The 16,909-nt window shown below is 39.2% G+C and overlaps 1 protein-coding gene across 1 annotated transcript; it reads right to left on the bottom strand.

Moving 5' to 3' along the window:
- Positions 1-1,232: 1,232 nt before the first annotated feature.
- LOC121366919 lies at positions 1,233-15,211 on the bottom strand. The gene is made up of 6 exons (XM_041491162.1): positions 15,130-15,211; positions 14,890-14,930; positions 11,643-11,797; positions 10,500-10,664; positions 3,227-3,273; positions 1,233-1,317 (listed from the first exon to the last, which is right to left on the bottom strand). Exons 1-6 carry the CDS (start codon positions 15,154-15,156, stop codon positions 1,288-1,290), a joined length of 465 nt encoding a protein of 154 aa, XP_041347096.1. The 5' UTR covers positions 15,157-15,211; the 3' UTR covers positions 1,233-1,287.
- Positions 15,212-16,909: the final 1,698 nt, after the last annotated feature.

The following is a 16,909-nucleotide window of genomic DNA, read 5'->3' as shown; positions in this document are numbered from 1 at the left end:
ATACCCGATATTGTTTTGTAAATACCCTAAATACCCGCTATTGTTTTCTAGATACCCGCTATTATTTTCTAAATACCCGCTATTGTTTTCTAGATACCCACTATTGTTTTCTAAATACCCTAAATACCCGCTATTGTTTTCTAGATACCCGCTATTGTTTTCTAGATACCCTAAATACCCGCTATTGTTTTCTAGATACCCACTATTGTTTTCTAGATACTCACTATTGTTTTCTAGATACCCTAAATACCCGCTATTGTTTTCTAGGTACCCACTATTGTTTTCTATATATCCGCTATTGTTTTCTAGATACCCACTATTGTTTTCTAGATACCCTAAATACCCGCTATTGTTTTCTAGATACCCACTATTGTTTTCTAGATATCCTAAATACCCGCTATTGTTTTCTAGATACCCTAAATACCCGCTATTGTTTTCTAAATACCCGCTATTGTTTTCTAGATACCCTAAATACTCGCTATTGTTTTCTAGATACCCGCCATTGTTTTCTAGATTTCTAGATACCCGCTATTGTTTTCTAGATATCCGCTATTGTTTTCTAGATACCCACTTTTGTTTTTTAGATATCCTAAATACCCGCTATTGTTTTCTAGATACCCACTATTGTTTTCTAGATACCCTAAATACCCGCTATTGTTTTCTAGATACCCGCTATTATTTTCTAGATACCCGCTATTGTTTTCGAGATACCCTAAATACCCGCTATTGTTTTCTAGATACCCGCTATTGTTTTCTAGATACACACTATTGTTTTCTATATACCCACTATTGTTTTCTAGATACACGCTATTGTTTTCTAGATATCCGCTATTGTTTTCTAGATACCCGCTATTGTTTTCTAAACGTTGTCCCTTCTCTCTTGTAGGGGCGGGACGTAGCCCAGTGGTAAAGCGCTCGCTCGATGCGCGGACGGTCTGGGATCGATCCTTGTCGGTTGACCTACTGGGCTATTTCTCGTTCAAACCAGTGCACTACGACTGGCATATCAAAGGCCGTGGTATGTATTACCCTGTCTGTGGGATGGTGCATATAGAAGAACCCTCGCTGCTAATCAAAAAGAGTAGCCCATGAAGTGGTTTCCTCTCTCAATATCTGCGTGGTCCGTAACCATATGTCTGACGCCATATAACCGTAAATAAAATGTGTTGAGTGTGTCATTAAATAAAACATTTCTTTCTTTCCTTCTCTCTTGTAGATAGCCATATACAAAATTTAATTGGAAGCTGTTTATTGTGACACTTGAAGTATTTTCATTGCTCGGTTAGATTACGGTTCTTGAATGCAAGTTCTGTATAGCTGAAAATACAAAATGATAGATGTATAAATCACGTGACTTGGTAGTTTATTAACTTTTCTTGTTGTTGTTGCTTTGGGGGGTTTTCGTTGTTTGTTTTGGGTTTTTTGGGGGGGTTCGTTTTTTTTTGTTTTTTTTTTGGGGGGTGTGTGTGTGTTTGTTTGTTTGTTTGTTTTTGTTGGGGTTTTTTTTTGTCAGTGGTGGTCGGTTGTGTGCGTGGCTATGTGCGTGCGTCCATACGTGCGTAAGAATATAAGTTTTGTCAGAGTTATCGAAACCAGCAGTCCCTAACTTTGACATGATGTTTCGTATCGCCTTAAAGGAACTCTCCTGTTTGCTGCCATTGTAGGATGTTTCCGATTAAAACGGCCTTTTAACAAATAAAATTACACTTTAAATATGTGTGCGTGCGTGCGTGCGTGCGTGTGTGTGTGGACGGGGGGAAACGGTGAGTCTACCGACATTTAACATCTACCGACATTTAACATTTACCACCATTTATGTAGTGATGTGTACAACCAGTGGAGAGGCGGTGGGATATTTTTGTCGCAAGTATGTGAACTATGTTTTGGGGTCATGGCCGATGTTTGCACAGGTAACATTAATGGAAATGACCCTGGCTAACAGACAGTGTAAAATAGTTTCGACCATAACAGCTTTTGTAACCGACTCGTACATTATCAATTTCTGCATAATCAGTGTTTCTGATCGTTTGGTTTGTACTAGCCCGAGTACTCTGACTGCAAGAGAGCTAAATGGAAATTTGGACGGTTGTGATCCCTACTACAGTCAGAGACCAAGCTATGTAATTTTTTGGCAATCGCTGCCCACCAAAGAGTAGTCAAAGATTCCCGCTCTAATACCATAACACAATCCTATGTTTAACGTCAAATACATTGATCATTTTCGAGTTCCTTGATTTAAAAAAAAATCAGTACACTTGGTGACTAATACACACACTACAGAAAGAAACCCGAGAGCACCCACATTCAGCTAAACTTCGGCAAACTCCGACAGCAGTATTCCAAGCTCGCTGACCTATATCGTAACTCGAGGCTACAACATGGAGGAGTTGGCTAATGCCGTTTTGGAAGCTACAACCGTTCAAATGTCCGTCTAGCTCTCTTACAGTCGGAGTACTCGGGCTAGGTTTGTACTAACTCTCAAAAAGGTCAGTGACAATAGAGCCCGTTTTCTTGTTGGCGATTTAAATGTAACGGTCGTAAATCTTGTACGACCACTGGCGTAGACAGGATTTTATGGGGGGGGGGGGGGGGGAGAACCACATTGAGTCGTATTATGGGGCGACAGCAAAATATATACTACAATTAAAAAACAAACAAACAAACAACCAAGTTTAGCAATTCTGTAAATGTGTCTAATGAATGAAAACTCACTAGCCTACTTTCAAAACGAAATCAGACACTGGAGTTAATTGAAGTATCATTTGTTAGTATAAGTAACATATTTTACATAGTCACGCCACTGAATGTAGCATGGGAGTTAAAGTACCATGTTGTAGGAACAAATTGCTAAACAAATAAAAGGTGATGGAGGAACAAGAGGCGTGATGGGTGTGTGTGTTCTGAGCAGAGCCGGCGATCGAAATTGAATCATTAAAGTAAAATAAAGAGTTCAATTGACTCTCTCTCTCTCTCTCTCTCTCTCTCTCTCTCTCTCTCTCTCTCTCTCTCTCTCTCTCTCTCTCTCTCTCTCTCTCTCTCTCTCTCTCTAACTATTCAATGTAAACCACGAATCATGGATCAACTGAAAAAGGGAACTTGGGCCTAGGAGATACATAGTTGAGAGCACATCTCATTATTATTATAATTTATAATGTTGTAGCATTCGGTACTTATTGGCTCCCGGTTTCGCCCGTTCACCGTCTTCCCATAAGAATGTTTTAACTACCTTCATCAATATTTCATGAACTTCTCCGTATGACAAACGCTGGTCACCTGATAATGGAATAATCAAACGATGAATACTATTTAAATACAAAATATCAAATAATGAAACAAATTAAATACAAAATATCAAATAATGAATACTATTTAAATGCAAAATATCAAACAATGAAAACCAATTACATACAAAATATCAAATAATGAAACTATTTAAATACAAAATATCAAATAATGAAACTATTTAAATACAAAATATCAAATAATGAAACTATTTAAATACAAAATATCAAATAATGAATGCTATTTAAATGCAAAATATCAAACAATGAATACTATTTAAATACAAAATATCAAATAATGAAACAAATTAAATACAAAATATCAAATAATGAAACTATTTAAATACAAAATATCAAATAATGAATGCTATTTAAATGCAAAATATCAAACAATGAATACTATTTAAATACAAAATATCAAATAATGAAACAAATTAAATACAAAATATCAAATAATGAACTACTATTTAAATGCAAAATATCAAACAAATAATGAAACCAATTACATAAATACAAAATATCAAATAATGAATACTATTTAAATGCAAAAAACATGAAAACCAAATACAAAATATCAAATAATGAACTATTTAAATACAAAATATCAAATAATGAAACTATTTAAATACAAAATATCAAATAATGAAACTATTTAAATACAAAATATCAAATAATGAATGCTATTTAAATGCAAAATATCAAACAATGAATACTATTTAAATACAAAATATCAAATAATGAAACAAATTAAATACAAAATATCAAATAATGAAACTATTTAAATACAAAATATCAAATAATGAATGCTATTTAAATGCAAAATATCAAACAATGAATACTATTTAAATACAAAATATCAAATAATGAAACAAATTAAATACAAAATATCAAATAATGAATACTATTTAAATGCAAAATATCAAACAATGAAAACCAATTACATACAAAATATCAAATAATGAAACTATTTAAATACAAAATATCAAATAATGAAACTATTTAAATACAAAATATCAAATAATGAATGCTATTTAAATGCAAAATATCAAATAATGAATACTATTTAAATACAAAATATCAAATAATGAAACTATTTAAATACAAAATATCAAATAATGAATACTATTTAAATGCAAAATATCAAACAATAAAAACCAATTACATACAAAATATCAAATAATGAAACTATTTAAATACAAAATATCAAATAATGAAACTATTTAAATACAAAATATCAAATAATGAATGCTATTTAAATGCAAAATATCAAACAATGAATACTATTTAAATACAAAATATCAAATAATGAAACAAATTAAATACAAAATATCAAATAATGAATACTATTTAAATGCAAAATATCAAACAATGAAAACCAATTACATACAAAATATCAAATAATGAAACTATTTAAATACAAAATATCAAATAATGAAACTATTTAAATACAAAATATCAAATAATGAATGCTATTTAAATGCAAAATATCAAATAATGAATACTATTTAAATACAAAATATCAAATAATGAAACTATTTAAATACAAAATATCAAATAATGAATACTATTTAAATGCAAAATATCAAACAATGAAAACCAATTACACATGCGAGCTCATCGGACTATTTCTCGTTTCAACCAGTGTTCCACAACTAGTGTAGCAAAGGTCATGGTATGTACTATCTTGTCTGTGCTATGCTGCACATTTGACCTTGCTGTTAATCGAAACAGTAACCCACTATATGACGGTAACGGGTTTCCTCTCTATTATCCGTGTGGTATTATATGTCTGACATAATATAACCATAATTAAAATGTGCTGAGCGTGTCGTTATATTAAACATTTCTTGCTTCATATTCAAAGTCATATTTCTATACCAAGTGGAGTTTTAACACGGCTCCCGTGAATCACTGTCCGAGTTCGTCATATAGTCTACCAATTAATGAATGTCACTTCTCAGGATGATAATCCTTCCTACTTTGTAAGACTGCCACTCCACATGAAATACATCCTTCCTACTTTGTAAGACTGCCACTCCACAGGGAGATACATCCTTCCTACTTTGTAAGACTGCCACTCCACAGGGAAATACATCCTTCCTCCTTTGTAAGACTGCCACTCCACAGGGAAATACATCCTTCCTACTGTGTAAGACTGCCACTCCACAGGGTGATACATCCTTCCTACTTTGTAAGACTGCCACTCCACAGGGAAATACATCCTTCCTACTTTGTAAGACTGCCACTCCACAGGGAAATACATCCTTCCTACTTTGTAAGACTGCCACTCCACAGGGAAATACATCCTTCCTACTTTGTAAGACTGCCACTCCACAGGGAAATACATCCTTCCTACTTTGTAAGACTGCCACTCCACAGGGAAATACATCCTTCCTACTTTGTAAGACTGCCACTCCACAGGGAGATACATCCTTCCTACTGTGTAAGACTGCCACTCCACAGGGAAATACACCCTTCCTACTTTGTAAGACTACCACTCCACAGGGAAATACATCCTTCCTACTTTGTAAGACTGCCACTCCAGAGGGTGATACATCCTTCCTACTGTGTAAGACTGCCACTCCACAGGGAAATACACCCTTCCTACTTTGTAAGACTGCCACTCCACAGGGAAATACACCCTTCCTACTTTGTAAGACTGCCACTCCACAGGGAAATACATCCTTCCTACTTTGTAAGAAGACTGCCACTCCACAGGGAGATACATCCTTCCTACTTTGTAAGACTGCCACTCCACCGGAAAATACACCCTTCCTACTTTGTAAGACTGCCACTCCACAGGGAGATACATCCTTCCTACTTTGTAAGACTGCCACTCCACAGGGAAATACACCCTTCCTACTTTGTAAGACTGCCACTCCACAGGGAAATACACCCTTCCTACTTTGTAAGACTGCCACTCCACAGGGAGATACACCCTTCCTACTTTGTAAGACTGCCACTCCACAGGGAGATACATCCTTCCTACTTTGTAAGACTGCCACTCCACAGGAAAATACACCCTTCCTACTTTGTAAGACTGCCACTCCACAGGGAAATACACCCTTCCTACTTTGTAAGACTGCCACTCCACAGGGAGATACACCCTTCCTACTTTGTAAGACTGCCACTCCACAGGAAGATACATCCTTCCTACTTTGTAAGACTGCCACTCCACAGGGAGATACACCCTTCCTACTTTGTAAGACTGCCACTCCACAGGGAGATACACCCTTCCTACTTTGTAAGACTGCCACTCCACCGGAAAATACACCCTTCCTACTTTGTAAGACTGCCACTCCACAGGGAGATACATCCTTCCTACTTTGTAAGACTGCCACTCCACAGGGAAATACACCCTTCCTACTTTGTAAGACTGCCACTCCACAGGGAAATACATCCTTCCTACTTTGTAAGACTGCCACTCTACAGGGAAATACACCCTTCCTACTTTGTAAGACTGCCACTCCACAGGGAAATACACCCTTCCTACTTTGTAAGACTGCCACTCCACAGGGAGATACATCCTTCCTACTTTGTAAGACTGCCACTCCACATGGAGATACATCCTTCCTACTTTGTAAGACTGCCACTCCACAGGGAGATACACCCTTCCTACTTTGTAAGACGGCCACTCCACAGGGAAATACACCCTTCCTACTTTGTAAGACTGCCACTCCACAGGGAAATACATCCTTCCTACTTTGTAAGACTGCCACTCCACAGGGAAATACATCCTTCCTACTTTGTAAGACTGCCACTCCACAGGAAATACATCCTTCCTACTTTGTAAGAAGACTGCCACTCCACAGGGAAATACATCCTTCCTACTTTGTAAGAAGACTGCCACTCCACAGGGAAATACATCCTTCCTACTTTGTAAGACTGCCACTCGACAGGGAGATACATCCTTCCCACTTTGTAAGAAGACTGCCACTCCACAGGGAAATAAATCCTTCCTACTTTGTAAGAAGACTGCCACTCCACAGGGAAATAAATCCTTCCTACTTTGTAAGACTGCCACTCCACAGGGAGATACATCCTTCCTACTTTGTAAGAAGACTGCCACTCCACAGGAAATACATCCTTCCTACTTTGTAAGACTGCCACTCCACAGGGAAATACATCCTTCCTACTTTGTAAGACTGCCACTCCACAGGGAAATAAATCCTTCCTACTTTGTAAGACTGCCACTCCACAGGGAGATACATCCTTCCTACTTTGTAAGAAGACTGCCACTCCACAGGAAATACATCCTTCCTACTTTGTAAGACTGCCACTCCACAGGGAAATACATCCTTCCTACTTTGTAAGACTGCCACTCCACAGGGAGATACATCCTTCCTACTTTGTAAGACTGCCACTCCACAGGGAAATACATCCTTCCTACTTTGTAAGAAGACTGCCACTCCACAGGGAAATACATCCTTCCTACTTTGTAAGACTGCCACTCCACAGGGAAATACATCCTTCCTACTTTGTAAGAAGACTGCCACTCCACAGGGAGATACATCCTTCCTACTTTGTAAGACTGCCACTCCACAGGGAAATACATCCTTCCTACTTTGTAAGAAGACTGCCACTCCACAGGGAAATACATCCTTCCTACTTTGTAAGAAGACTGCCACTCCACAGGGAAATACATCCTTCCTACTTTGTAAGACTGCCACTCCACAGGAGTCACATCCTTCCTACTTTGTAAGACTGCCACTCCACAGGGTGATACATCCTTCCTACTTTGTAAGAAGACTGCCACTCCACAGGGAAATACATCCTTCCTACTTTGTAAGAAGACTGCCACTCCACAGGGAAATACATCCTTCCTACTTTGTAAGACTGCCACTCCACAGGGTGATACATCCTTCCTACTTTGTAAGACTGCCACTCCCCAGGGAAATACATCCTTCCTACTTTGTAAGAAGACTGCCACTCCACAGGAGATACATCCTTCCTACTTTGTAAGACTGCCACTCCACAGGAGATACATCCTTCCTACTTTGTAAGAAGACTGCCACTCCACAGGGAAATACATCCTTCCTACTTTGTAAGACTGCCTCTCCACAGGGAGATACACCCTTCCTACTTTATAAGAAGACTGCCACTCCACAGGGAGATACATCCTCCCTAATTTGTAAGACTGCCACTCCACAGGGAGATACATCCTTCCTACTTTGTAAGAAGACTGCCACTCCACAGGAGTCACATCCTTCCTACTTTGTAAGACTGCCACTCCACAGGGAGATACATCCTTCCTACTTTGTAAGACTGCCACTCCACAGGGAAATACATCCTTCCTACTTTGTAAGAAGACTGCCACTCCACAGGGAAATACATCCTTCCTACTTTGTAAGACTGCCTCTCCACAGGGTGATACATCCTTCCTACTTTGTAAGACTGCCACTCCACAGGGAGATACACCCTTCCTACTTTATAAGAAGACTGCCACTCCACAGGGAGATACATCCTCCCTAATTTGTAAGACTGCCACTCCACAGGGAGATACATCCTTCCTACTTTGTAAGAAGACTGCCACTCCACAGGAGTCACATCCTTCCTACTTTGTAAGACTGCCACTCCACAGGGAGATACATCCTTCCTACTTTGTAAGACTGCCACTCCACAGGGAAATACATCCTTCCTACTTTGTAAGAAGACTGCCACTCCACAGGGAGATACATCCTTCCTACTTTGTAAGACTGCCACTCCACAGGAGATACATCCTTCCTACTTTGTAAGAAGACTGCCACTCCACAGGGGTCACATCCTTCCTACTTTGTAAGACTGCCACTCCACAGGGAGATACATCCTTCCTACTTTGTAAGACTGCCACTCCACAGGGAGATACACCCTTCCTACTTTGTAAGAAGACTGCCACTCCACAGGAGATACATCCTTCCTACTTTGTAAGAAGACTGCCACTCCACAGGAGATACATCCTTCCTACTTTGTAAGACTGCCACTCCACAGGGAGATACACCCTTCCTACTTTGTAAGAAGACTGCCACTCCACAGGAGATACATCCTTCCTACTTTATAAGAAGACTGCCACTCCACAGGAGATACACCCTTCCTACTTTGTAAGACTTCCACTCCACAGGGAGATACACCCTTCGTACTTTGTAAGAAGACTGCCACTCCACAGGGAGATACATCCTTCCTACTTTGTAAGAAGACTGCCACTCCACAGGAGTCACATCCTTCCTACTTTGTAAGACTGCCACTCCACAGGGAGATACATCCTTCCTACTTTGTAAGACTGCCACTCCACAGGGAAATACATCCTTCCTACTTTGTAAGAAGACTGCCACTCCACAGGAGTCACATCCTTGCTACTTTGTAAGACTGCCACTCCACAGGAGATACATCCTTCCTACTTTGTAAGACTGCCACTCCACAGGGAGATACATCCTTCCTACTTTGTAAGACTGCCACTCCACAGGAGATACATCCTTCCTACTTTGTAAGAAGACTGCCACTCCACAGGGAAATACATCCTTCCTACTTTGAAAGACTGCCACTCCTCAGGGAGATACATCCTTCCTACTTTGTAAGACTGCCACTCCACAGGAGATACATCCCTCCTACTTTGTAAGAAGACTGCCACTCCACAGGAGATACATCTTTCCTACTTTGTAAGAAGACTGCCACTCCACAGGGAGATACATCCTTCCTACTTTGTAAGAAGACTGCCACTCCACAGGAGTCACATCCTTCCTACTTTGTAAGAAGACTGCCACTCCACAGGAGATACATCCTTCCTGCTTTGTAAGACTGCCACTCCACAGGAGATACATCCTTCCTACTTTATAAGACTGCCACTCCACAGGAGATACACCCTTCCTACTTTGTAAGACTGCCACTCCACAGGGAGATACACCCTTCCTACTTTGTAAGACTGCCACTCCACAGGGAGATACATCCTTCCTACTTTGTAAGAAGACTGCCACTCCACAGGAGTCACATCCTTCCTACTTTGTAAGACTGCCACTCCACAGGGAGATACATCCTTCCTACTTTGTAAAAAGACTATCACTCCAAAGATTGGCTTGACAACAGACAGGACGTTCTTATATACGACAGGGAAAACACTAGCGGTATGAAGACCACGTTTACCACTGATGTCAAACTTGAGTTTAATATCAATGCTAAACAGACAGCACGTTCTGCCAAGCAACACTAGGGGATTCACTAGCGGTATAAAAAAACAAACACGTTTACCATTGATATCAAACTTGGCCATCATTGCTGGGACGTTTTCAATTACCAGGTACTGGTTGGAGGTAACTCTTAGAACATGGAACAGCAGACGTGGAAATTCCTTGTCGTCATGGTAACGACTGTGCCATTCATGTATGAATTCATGTTCCTCTACTCTGCCATTTCCTGAAAACCATATTTGATTATATGTGATTAAAATAAAGACACTGTCCTGAGTTAGCTATCAGTCATTGTAACGTGTTTCTGACTATTAGAGTCGTTTTATCGAATAACAATACGTGTAGAATACATCCAGTGTGTTTCTCAAGGTTATAATGTTTGCTGTAGCCCGCACTGGATTTTATCCCCCAATAATTCCGTATGTACAAAAAGAAATAAAAATATATACGGACATGTAAGGAAATGAGATTTCAATTATTATAAACATTAGGACGATCAGAAACACAGAATATATAAAATTTTAAACAACAATAATTTAATGTTCGTCATTAACAAGACTATGCCAATGGAAAACATCTAACAATGGTAGCGACCTCTTGATAGTATCTTATCTTAATCTTCAATCGAAATACAGGAACTGTTTTAACCACTCAGCTGATCAAGTATTAAAATGAACTCCTAAGACCAGGTGACTGCTTAATAGGCTAAGTACCATTGTTATACAATCTGAGATATTATGGCGGTCTTAAAGACAGGTGGGTGGGTGGCAAATTAATTCACACTAGGTCATATGATTTGAGATACTGATAAGGCGGTTTTGTAAGAACACTTGGCTACTGTTATCTAATGAACTCAGTTACTGACGTTATATCCACGATCGTGGTTGTATCTGCTATTGAACTGACGTCAAACTCACGAGCATGGTGTATCTGATAATTAAATAACGTCATATACTCAGTCGTGGTCGTACCTGACAATGAATTGACGTCATACGACTGTGGTCGTATCTGACACTGAATTGTCTTCATACTCACGATAGTGGTGGCATCTGATAATTAAATGACGTCACATACTCATGTCCGTGGCTCGTATCTGGCAATGAATTGTCGTCACACTCGTGATCGTGGTCGTATTTGACAATGAATGAACTGACGTCACACTCAAAACTGGTTGTATCCAGCACTGATCTGACGTCATACTTACGATCCTGGTCGTAGTTGGTAATGAATTCGTGTATAAACTCGGTTTCGGTGACCTGCTGACTTTCATCTTTGTCAAGGTCATTCATCACAAGCAGTATGACGTCCGTTTCGGTCAGGCCGTTGTGATTGCCATAACAATTTCGTGCAGCGGCCATACTGATAGAAATACAATATATCAGATTTACTTTACAAGATGAGACTTTGTACTGAGAGAAACGTAAAATCAACTATTAATATTATATTGAGAAATAAAAACATGTAAACCTGCGAGTCTAAACGTAAGCGTTCGTTTGTCAGTTATATTCAATATAAATGTCTAATTTGGTAAAACCAAATAGGATCTTTTGAAAGAGTAGGGCGGAATGAAAACAAAGTTATTAATTTAAAGCCACTGAACACATACCTCGGCTATCTCAGTTGTCTATCTAGGAAGGAGTTAATACTGAGTGAGAGACAAGTCATTGTAGAGGACGCCCATCTTCCTGCTAAGCTACTAACAATTCTGAATTGGCATACATCGATATCAACAGTTGCAATAAAGTGATTTTTTTATCACACTCAATGTAGCACGACCAGTTTCAGGAGTGATCATCAGGACACGGGAGTAACTATGACAACACGAAAAGACATAATAACACCAATGCTAAAGGAGTTGCTGCACTACTTTTGACATGAAAAGGAAAGGAAAGTTTGTTTTGTTTAACGACACCACTAGAGAACATCGATCTATTAATAATTGGCTATTGGTTATAAGCCCGTCATTGATGGGTCGTATTATTGGCATGGCGTTGTCCATCCGTCCGTCCGTCCGTCCGCACGTGCGTACTTTTCGTTTTCAGAGCATATCGTTCTTATAAGATCATATAAGATCATTAAACCTTGCATGCAAGTACAACTTAGGATGGGGGTGTTTCGTGTACCAATTTCCTCAATTTATAACATATTTATCATATTTGCGGACAGGCCATAGACACAGATAATTGGTATAACTATGGAATTTTCAATTGAAATTTAAAATAACTTTGCTAAATGAAAACAAAAAGAATCTATACTATCTCGCCCATGAAACTAACTGAAAAAACATGGGAGCCTAATTTGCTTGTTTTAGACACTAGTATGTCAGGAAGGGTTCTTGGTCCCCTTTGGTTTGCACAAAAATGTCCATCTTAATTTTAGTGGCATTCACCACATGTTTACTACACTAGTGATTTATTATATTTTCCTCTATACCACGAACTGGATAGGAGACACTCACATCTCACGAACAGCAGTTTATGTTGGTGATTGAACTGTTTTCCTGCTACATATACTACTCAAAAGAATTTAAGGGTCAAAAATTTATAACCAAATAAGTTTCAGAGTGTATTAGATTGATGATGTAAACTACACCAAATTTTTTATTTATTGTTCCATATTTACAAAAAACACACAAATAAACGTCACTGTATAAAAGAAAGTCACATGACATGCTGTCAAAGTTGAAGGTTGTCAAACATGGATTTTACACATTAGAACATTCGTTTAATAGTGTGTGAATCCACCCCTGGCGCGAATACACTCGACACATCGTTGCCTCATGCTGTTGATCAGACGTCTGAAGAACTCTTGGGGAATGGCCTGCCACTCTGCCATAAGAAGTTGACCCAGATCATGAAGGTTGGCCGGAGGGGCATGGTTATCCCGAACTCTCCTGCCTAATTCGTCCCAGGCGTGCTCTATTGGGGCCAAGTCAGGCGAATATGCTGGCCAATCCATCCTGGCGATACCGTGTTGTCTGAGAAAGTCCGTTACCACCCTGGCGCGGTGGGGTCTGGCATTGTCATCCTGCAGAACTGCCCCGCCGCCAATCTGCTGAAGGCCTGGGAGAACCAACGGCCGGATAATCTCATTCAGATAGCGGATTCCATTCAGATTGCCATCCACCACATAGAGGGGGGTCCTGTGGTGGATAGAGATGCCGCCCCACACCATGACGCTGCCACCACCAAACCGGTGACGTTGTCTAACGTTAACGTCAGCGAAGCGCTCCCCAGGACATCTGTAGACACGAACCCGACCGTCGTTGAACTGGAGACTAAAGCTGGACTCATCAGTGAACATCACTCGACCCCACTGAACACGTTGCCACCGCAGATGAAGCGTGCACCAGTGACGTCTGGCCATTCTGTGACGTGGTAGGAGTGGTGGTCGAACAGCCTGGCGACGGCAGCGTAGATTATTGGCTCTCAGACGATTGCGTATGGTTTGATCAGACACTCGAGTTCCAGTCGCAGTCCGCAGATTGTCACGTAATCGGCGTGCAGTGGTTGCGCGTTGACGTAGAGCCATATTGGTGATGTAGCGGTCCTCTCTATTTGTAGTGCTTCGGGGTCTTCCCGAACGTGGACGATTTCGAACAGAATTCGTTGCTTGGTACCGTTGCCACAGTCGGCCAACGACACTCTGACTGACACCAAGTCGCAGAGCAACATTTCTTTGCGTATTGCCATCCTGAAGCCAAGCAATAGCCCTTCCTCGATCTTTGATAGTCAGTTGAAGTCGTACCATTGTCGAATTTGGAGTGTGCACCGTACACGAACGCAAGCTCCAATTATACGGAAATTCAGCACTGGGAACATGGAATACACGTGCAAAGTGTGCAAATGAAGCGCTTTGTGAAAAAGCAAGTTATGGGCACTTAGCAGACCTTTCACTTTCGCCCTAATTTACGTGCAAATGTAAGCATGTTTTCGCCATTAGAACTAGTCGACAGTGTCAATGACAGTGGATTTTAATTCATTTATGGGTTGCTTAGACCCACTTTCGTCAAAATGGAACAATACCATGCGTGACATTATGGTCTAGCTAATATAACTGACATTCAAAAAGTAATGTCGAAAATATCGTCTGACCCTTAAATTCTTTTGAGTAGTAATACTATCACGAATGTTGAAACTTCTCTTCGACTATCTCTCTCTCTCTCTCTCTCTCTCTCTCTCTCTCTCTCTCTCTCTCTCTCTCTCTCTCTCTCTCTCTCTCTCTCTCTCTTATAAAGATACGAATTTGACCCAGAGCAACTGCAATATGTTCCTTGTCAAGGTTGTGACATTCGGCATATTTCTAGTACAATAGCAATTTATTATAGTTTCGTTTGATACTTGAATTACGTTTTGTTACTTGAATTGTGTTTGGTGGGTGCATGCCATCACGGAACTTCTTTTCAATTTGGTTTTGTATAGAGATACGAATGTTACTATGTTATTACATACCCGAAACATAGTAGTAAGATGCAAATCCCCTTCATAGTGACCTAAAATATAAACGAATGTCTTTACCATATGACGACGTTAAAAAAAAAAAAAAAAAATTCCTTTAAGAAAACAAATAAAACAAAATGTGATATGAGGAGTAATATTGATGTGCAATAAGAGGTAATACATTGAAGCAGAAGGCTGTTATATTTAACATGTTAGATCTGATAAAAGTCAAGAAAGTATTATGTTACTTACTGTTTGTGTTCGCTCTTGGTAAGTCATATAATCTGGTTCGTCAACAGACTACGGCAGTGGTGGGCAGTGGTAGGCGTGCTCACCATTTGTTGACCATTTGTTGGTTCTCATTATTGTCACAAAATCCAGCCATTATCACATAGATAAGGCAATCTGGTTTAGTTACACGAATAAAACAAAAACAACCTGTCCTTATGAGATAATCGTGGAATTGAACATAGTATTAATATAACATTACTATATCTCAAAACACAAGTGAACGGTCCAAGGGAATAACCTGTGATGTCACACTTTTATTAAGTTGATATTTTTTTTAATTTTAAAGTTTACAACTCTGCAATCGTGGAATATTTATACCTAAGATACACCTATATGTAGTTTTGTATTTATTACATACCCTAAATTGGAATTTTGTTTCAAAATAATAGTTTAAAATGTGTAACGCTGTAAGCTAATGATAAGGAAAAGAAAGAAAGAAAGAACGAAATGTTTTATTTAACGACGCACTCAACACATTTTATTTACAGTTATATGGCGTCAGACATATGGTTAAGGACCACACAGATCTTGAGAGGAAACCCGCTGTCGCCACTACATGGGCTACTCTTTCCGATTAGCAGCAAGGGATCTTTTATTTGCGCTTCCCACAGGCAGGATAGCACAAACCATGGCCTTTGTTGAACCTAGTTATGGATCACTGGTCGGTGCAAGTGGTTTACACCTACCCATTGAGCCTTGCGGAGCACTCACTCAGGGTTTGGAGTCGGTATCTGAATTAAAAATCCCATGCCTCGACTGGAATCCGAACCCAGTACCTACCAGCCTGTAGACCGATGGCCTAACCACGACGCCACCGAGGCCGGTCTAATGATAAGGATTTCTCATTTTATACAATGAGGTCAGCTATGTTATTACGTGGACCGATGAACCACCAATTATTACACATAGGAATATAGTTCTATTTAAATAAATAAGAAAGAATGAGTGAAAAGTGACCTATAATTTTGATGATATGTTTGAAATGCCCTTTGAAAACAATGTAATAGCTAAAATTTAATATTTAATTTGCACGTAATACGTCACAAAACCTTCAGCGCGCCAGTTTTATCAACCAAGAACAATGTCAAGAACTGTTCACTCAATGTCTGTGTCGTCATCGGTGTGTTTTCTTTCATTGACGTTCATGGAATTACTCGTTGCTGAAAAGTTGAAGTTTATATTAAATGTGCCTCCATAAATCATCACTCCACTGAATAATCTGGTTGTCAGTTCATCCAAGTTTTCTACGTGAAAAGACGGTGCATGCGACGTCATTGTTGCTAAAGTCGACAGAACAGAACACAACAGAAGTTTATTTCACTCAAAGCCACCATCCGGTAGCATCAGAGGAGTACATTATATACTTTATATATACATATACACGCATACGTCAAGTGACAAGTGTTTATAACAAACAAATAAGTAAGAGTAAACTATATAAAATGAGTTTTCAGACGTGGTTATTTATAATATTAATAAGTTCACAAAGCTTTTTAAGGATGCTGACACGTTTACAGTTGAACAGTTCTCTAAATTTAATTACATTTGGTCTAATAACATAGTATGGCTTTAGTAATCTTTTTCGTTCCTTATTAAATTTATCACAAATAAAAATATAATGAAACTCATCTCCGATATCACCTATATTACATAATGCACATGTTCTATCTTCTTTTGAAACATTGGACCATCTGCCCTTTTCAATTGGTAAGACATAATTAGATATACGAAATCGGAGAAA

The sequence above is a fragment of the Gigantopelta aegis genome, chromosome 3, assembly GCF_016097555.1.
Source record: "Gigantopelta aegis isolate Gae_Host chromosome 3, Gae_host_genome, whole genome shotgun sequence".
Taxonomy (NCBI): Eukaryota; Metazoa; Mollusca; class Gastropoda; order Neomphalida; family Peltospiridae; genus Gigantopelta; species Gigantopelta aegis.
The sequence above is the reverse complement of the archived record's forward strand: the minus strand, read 5'-3'. Positions and strand labels throughout refer to the sequence as shown.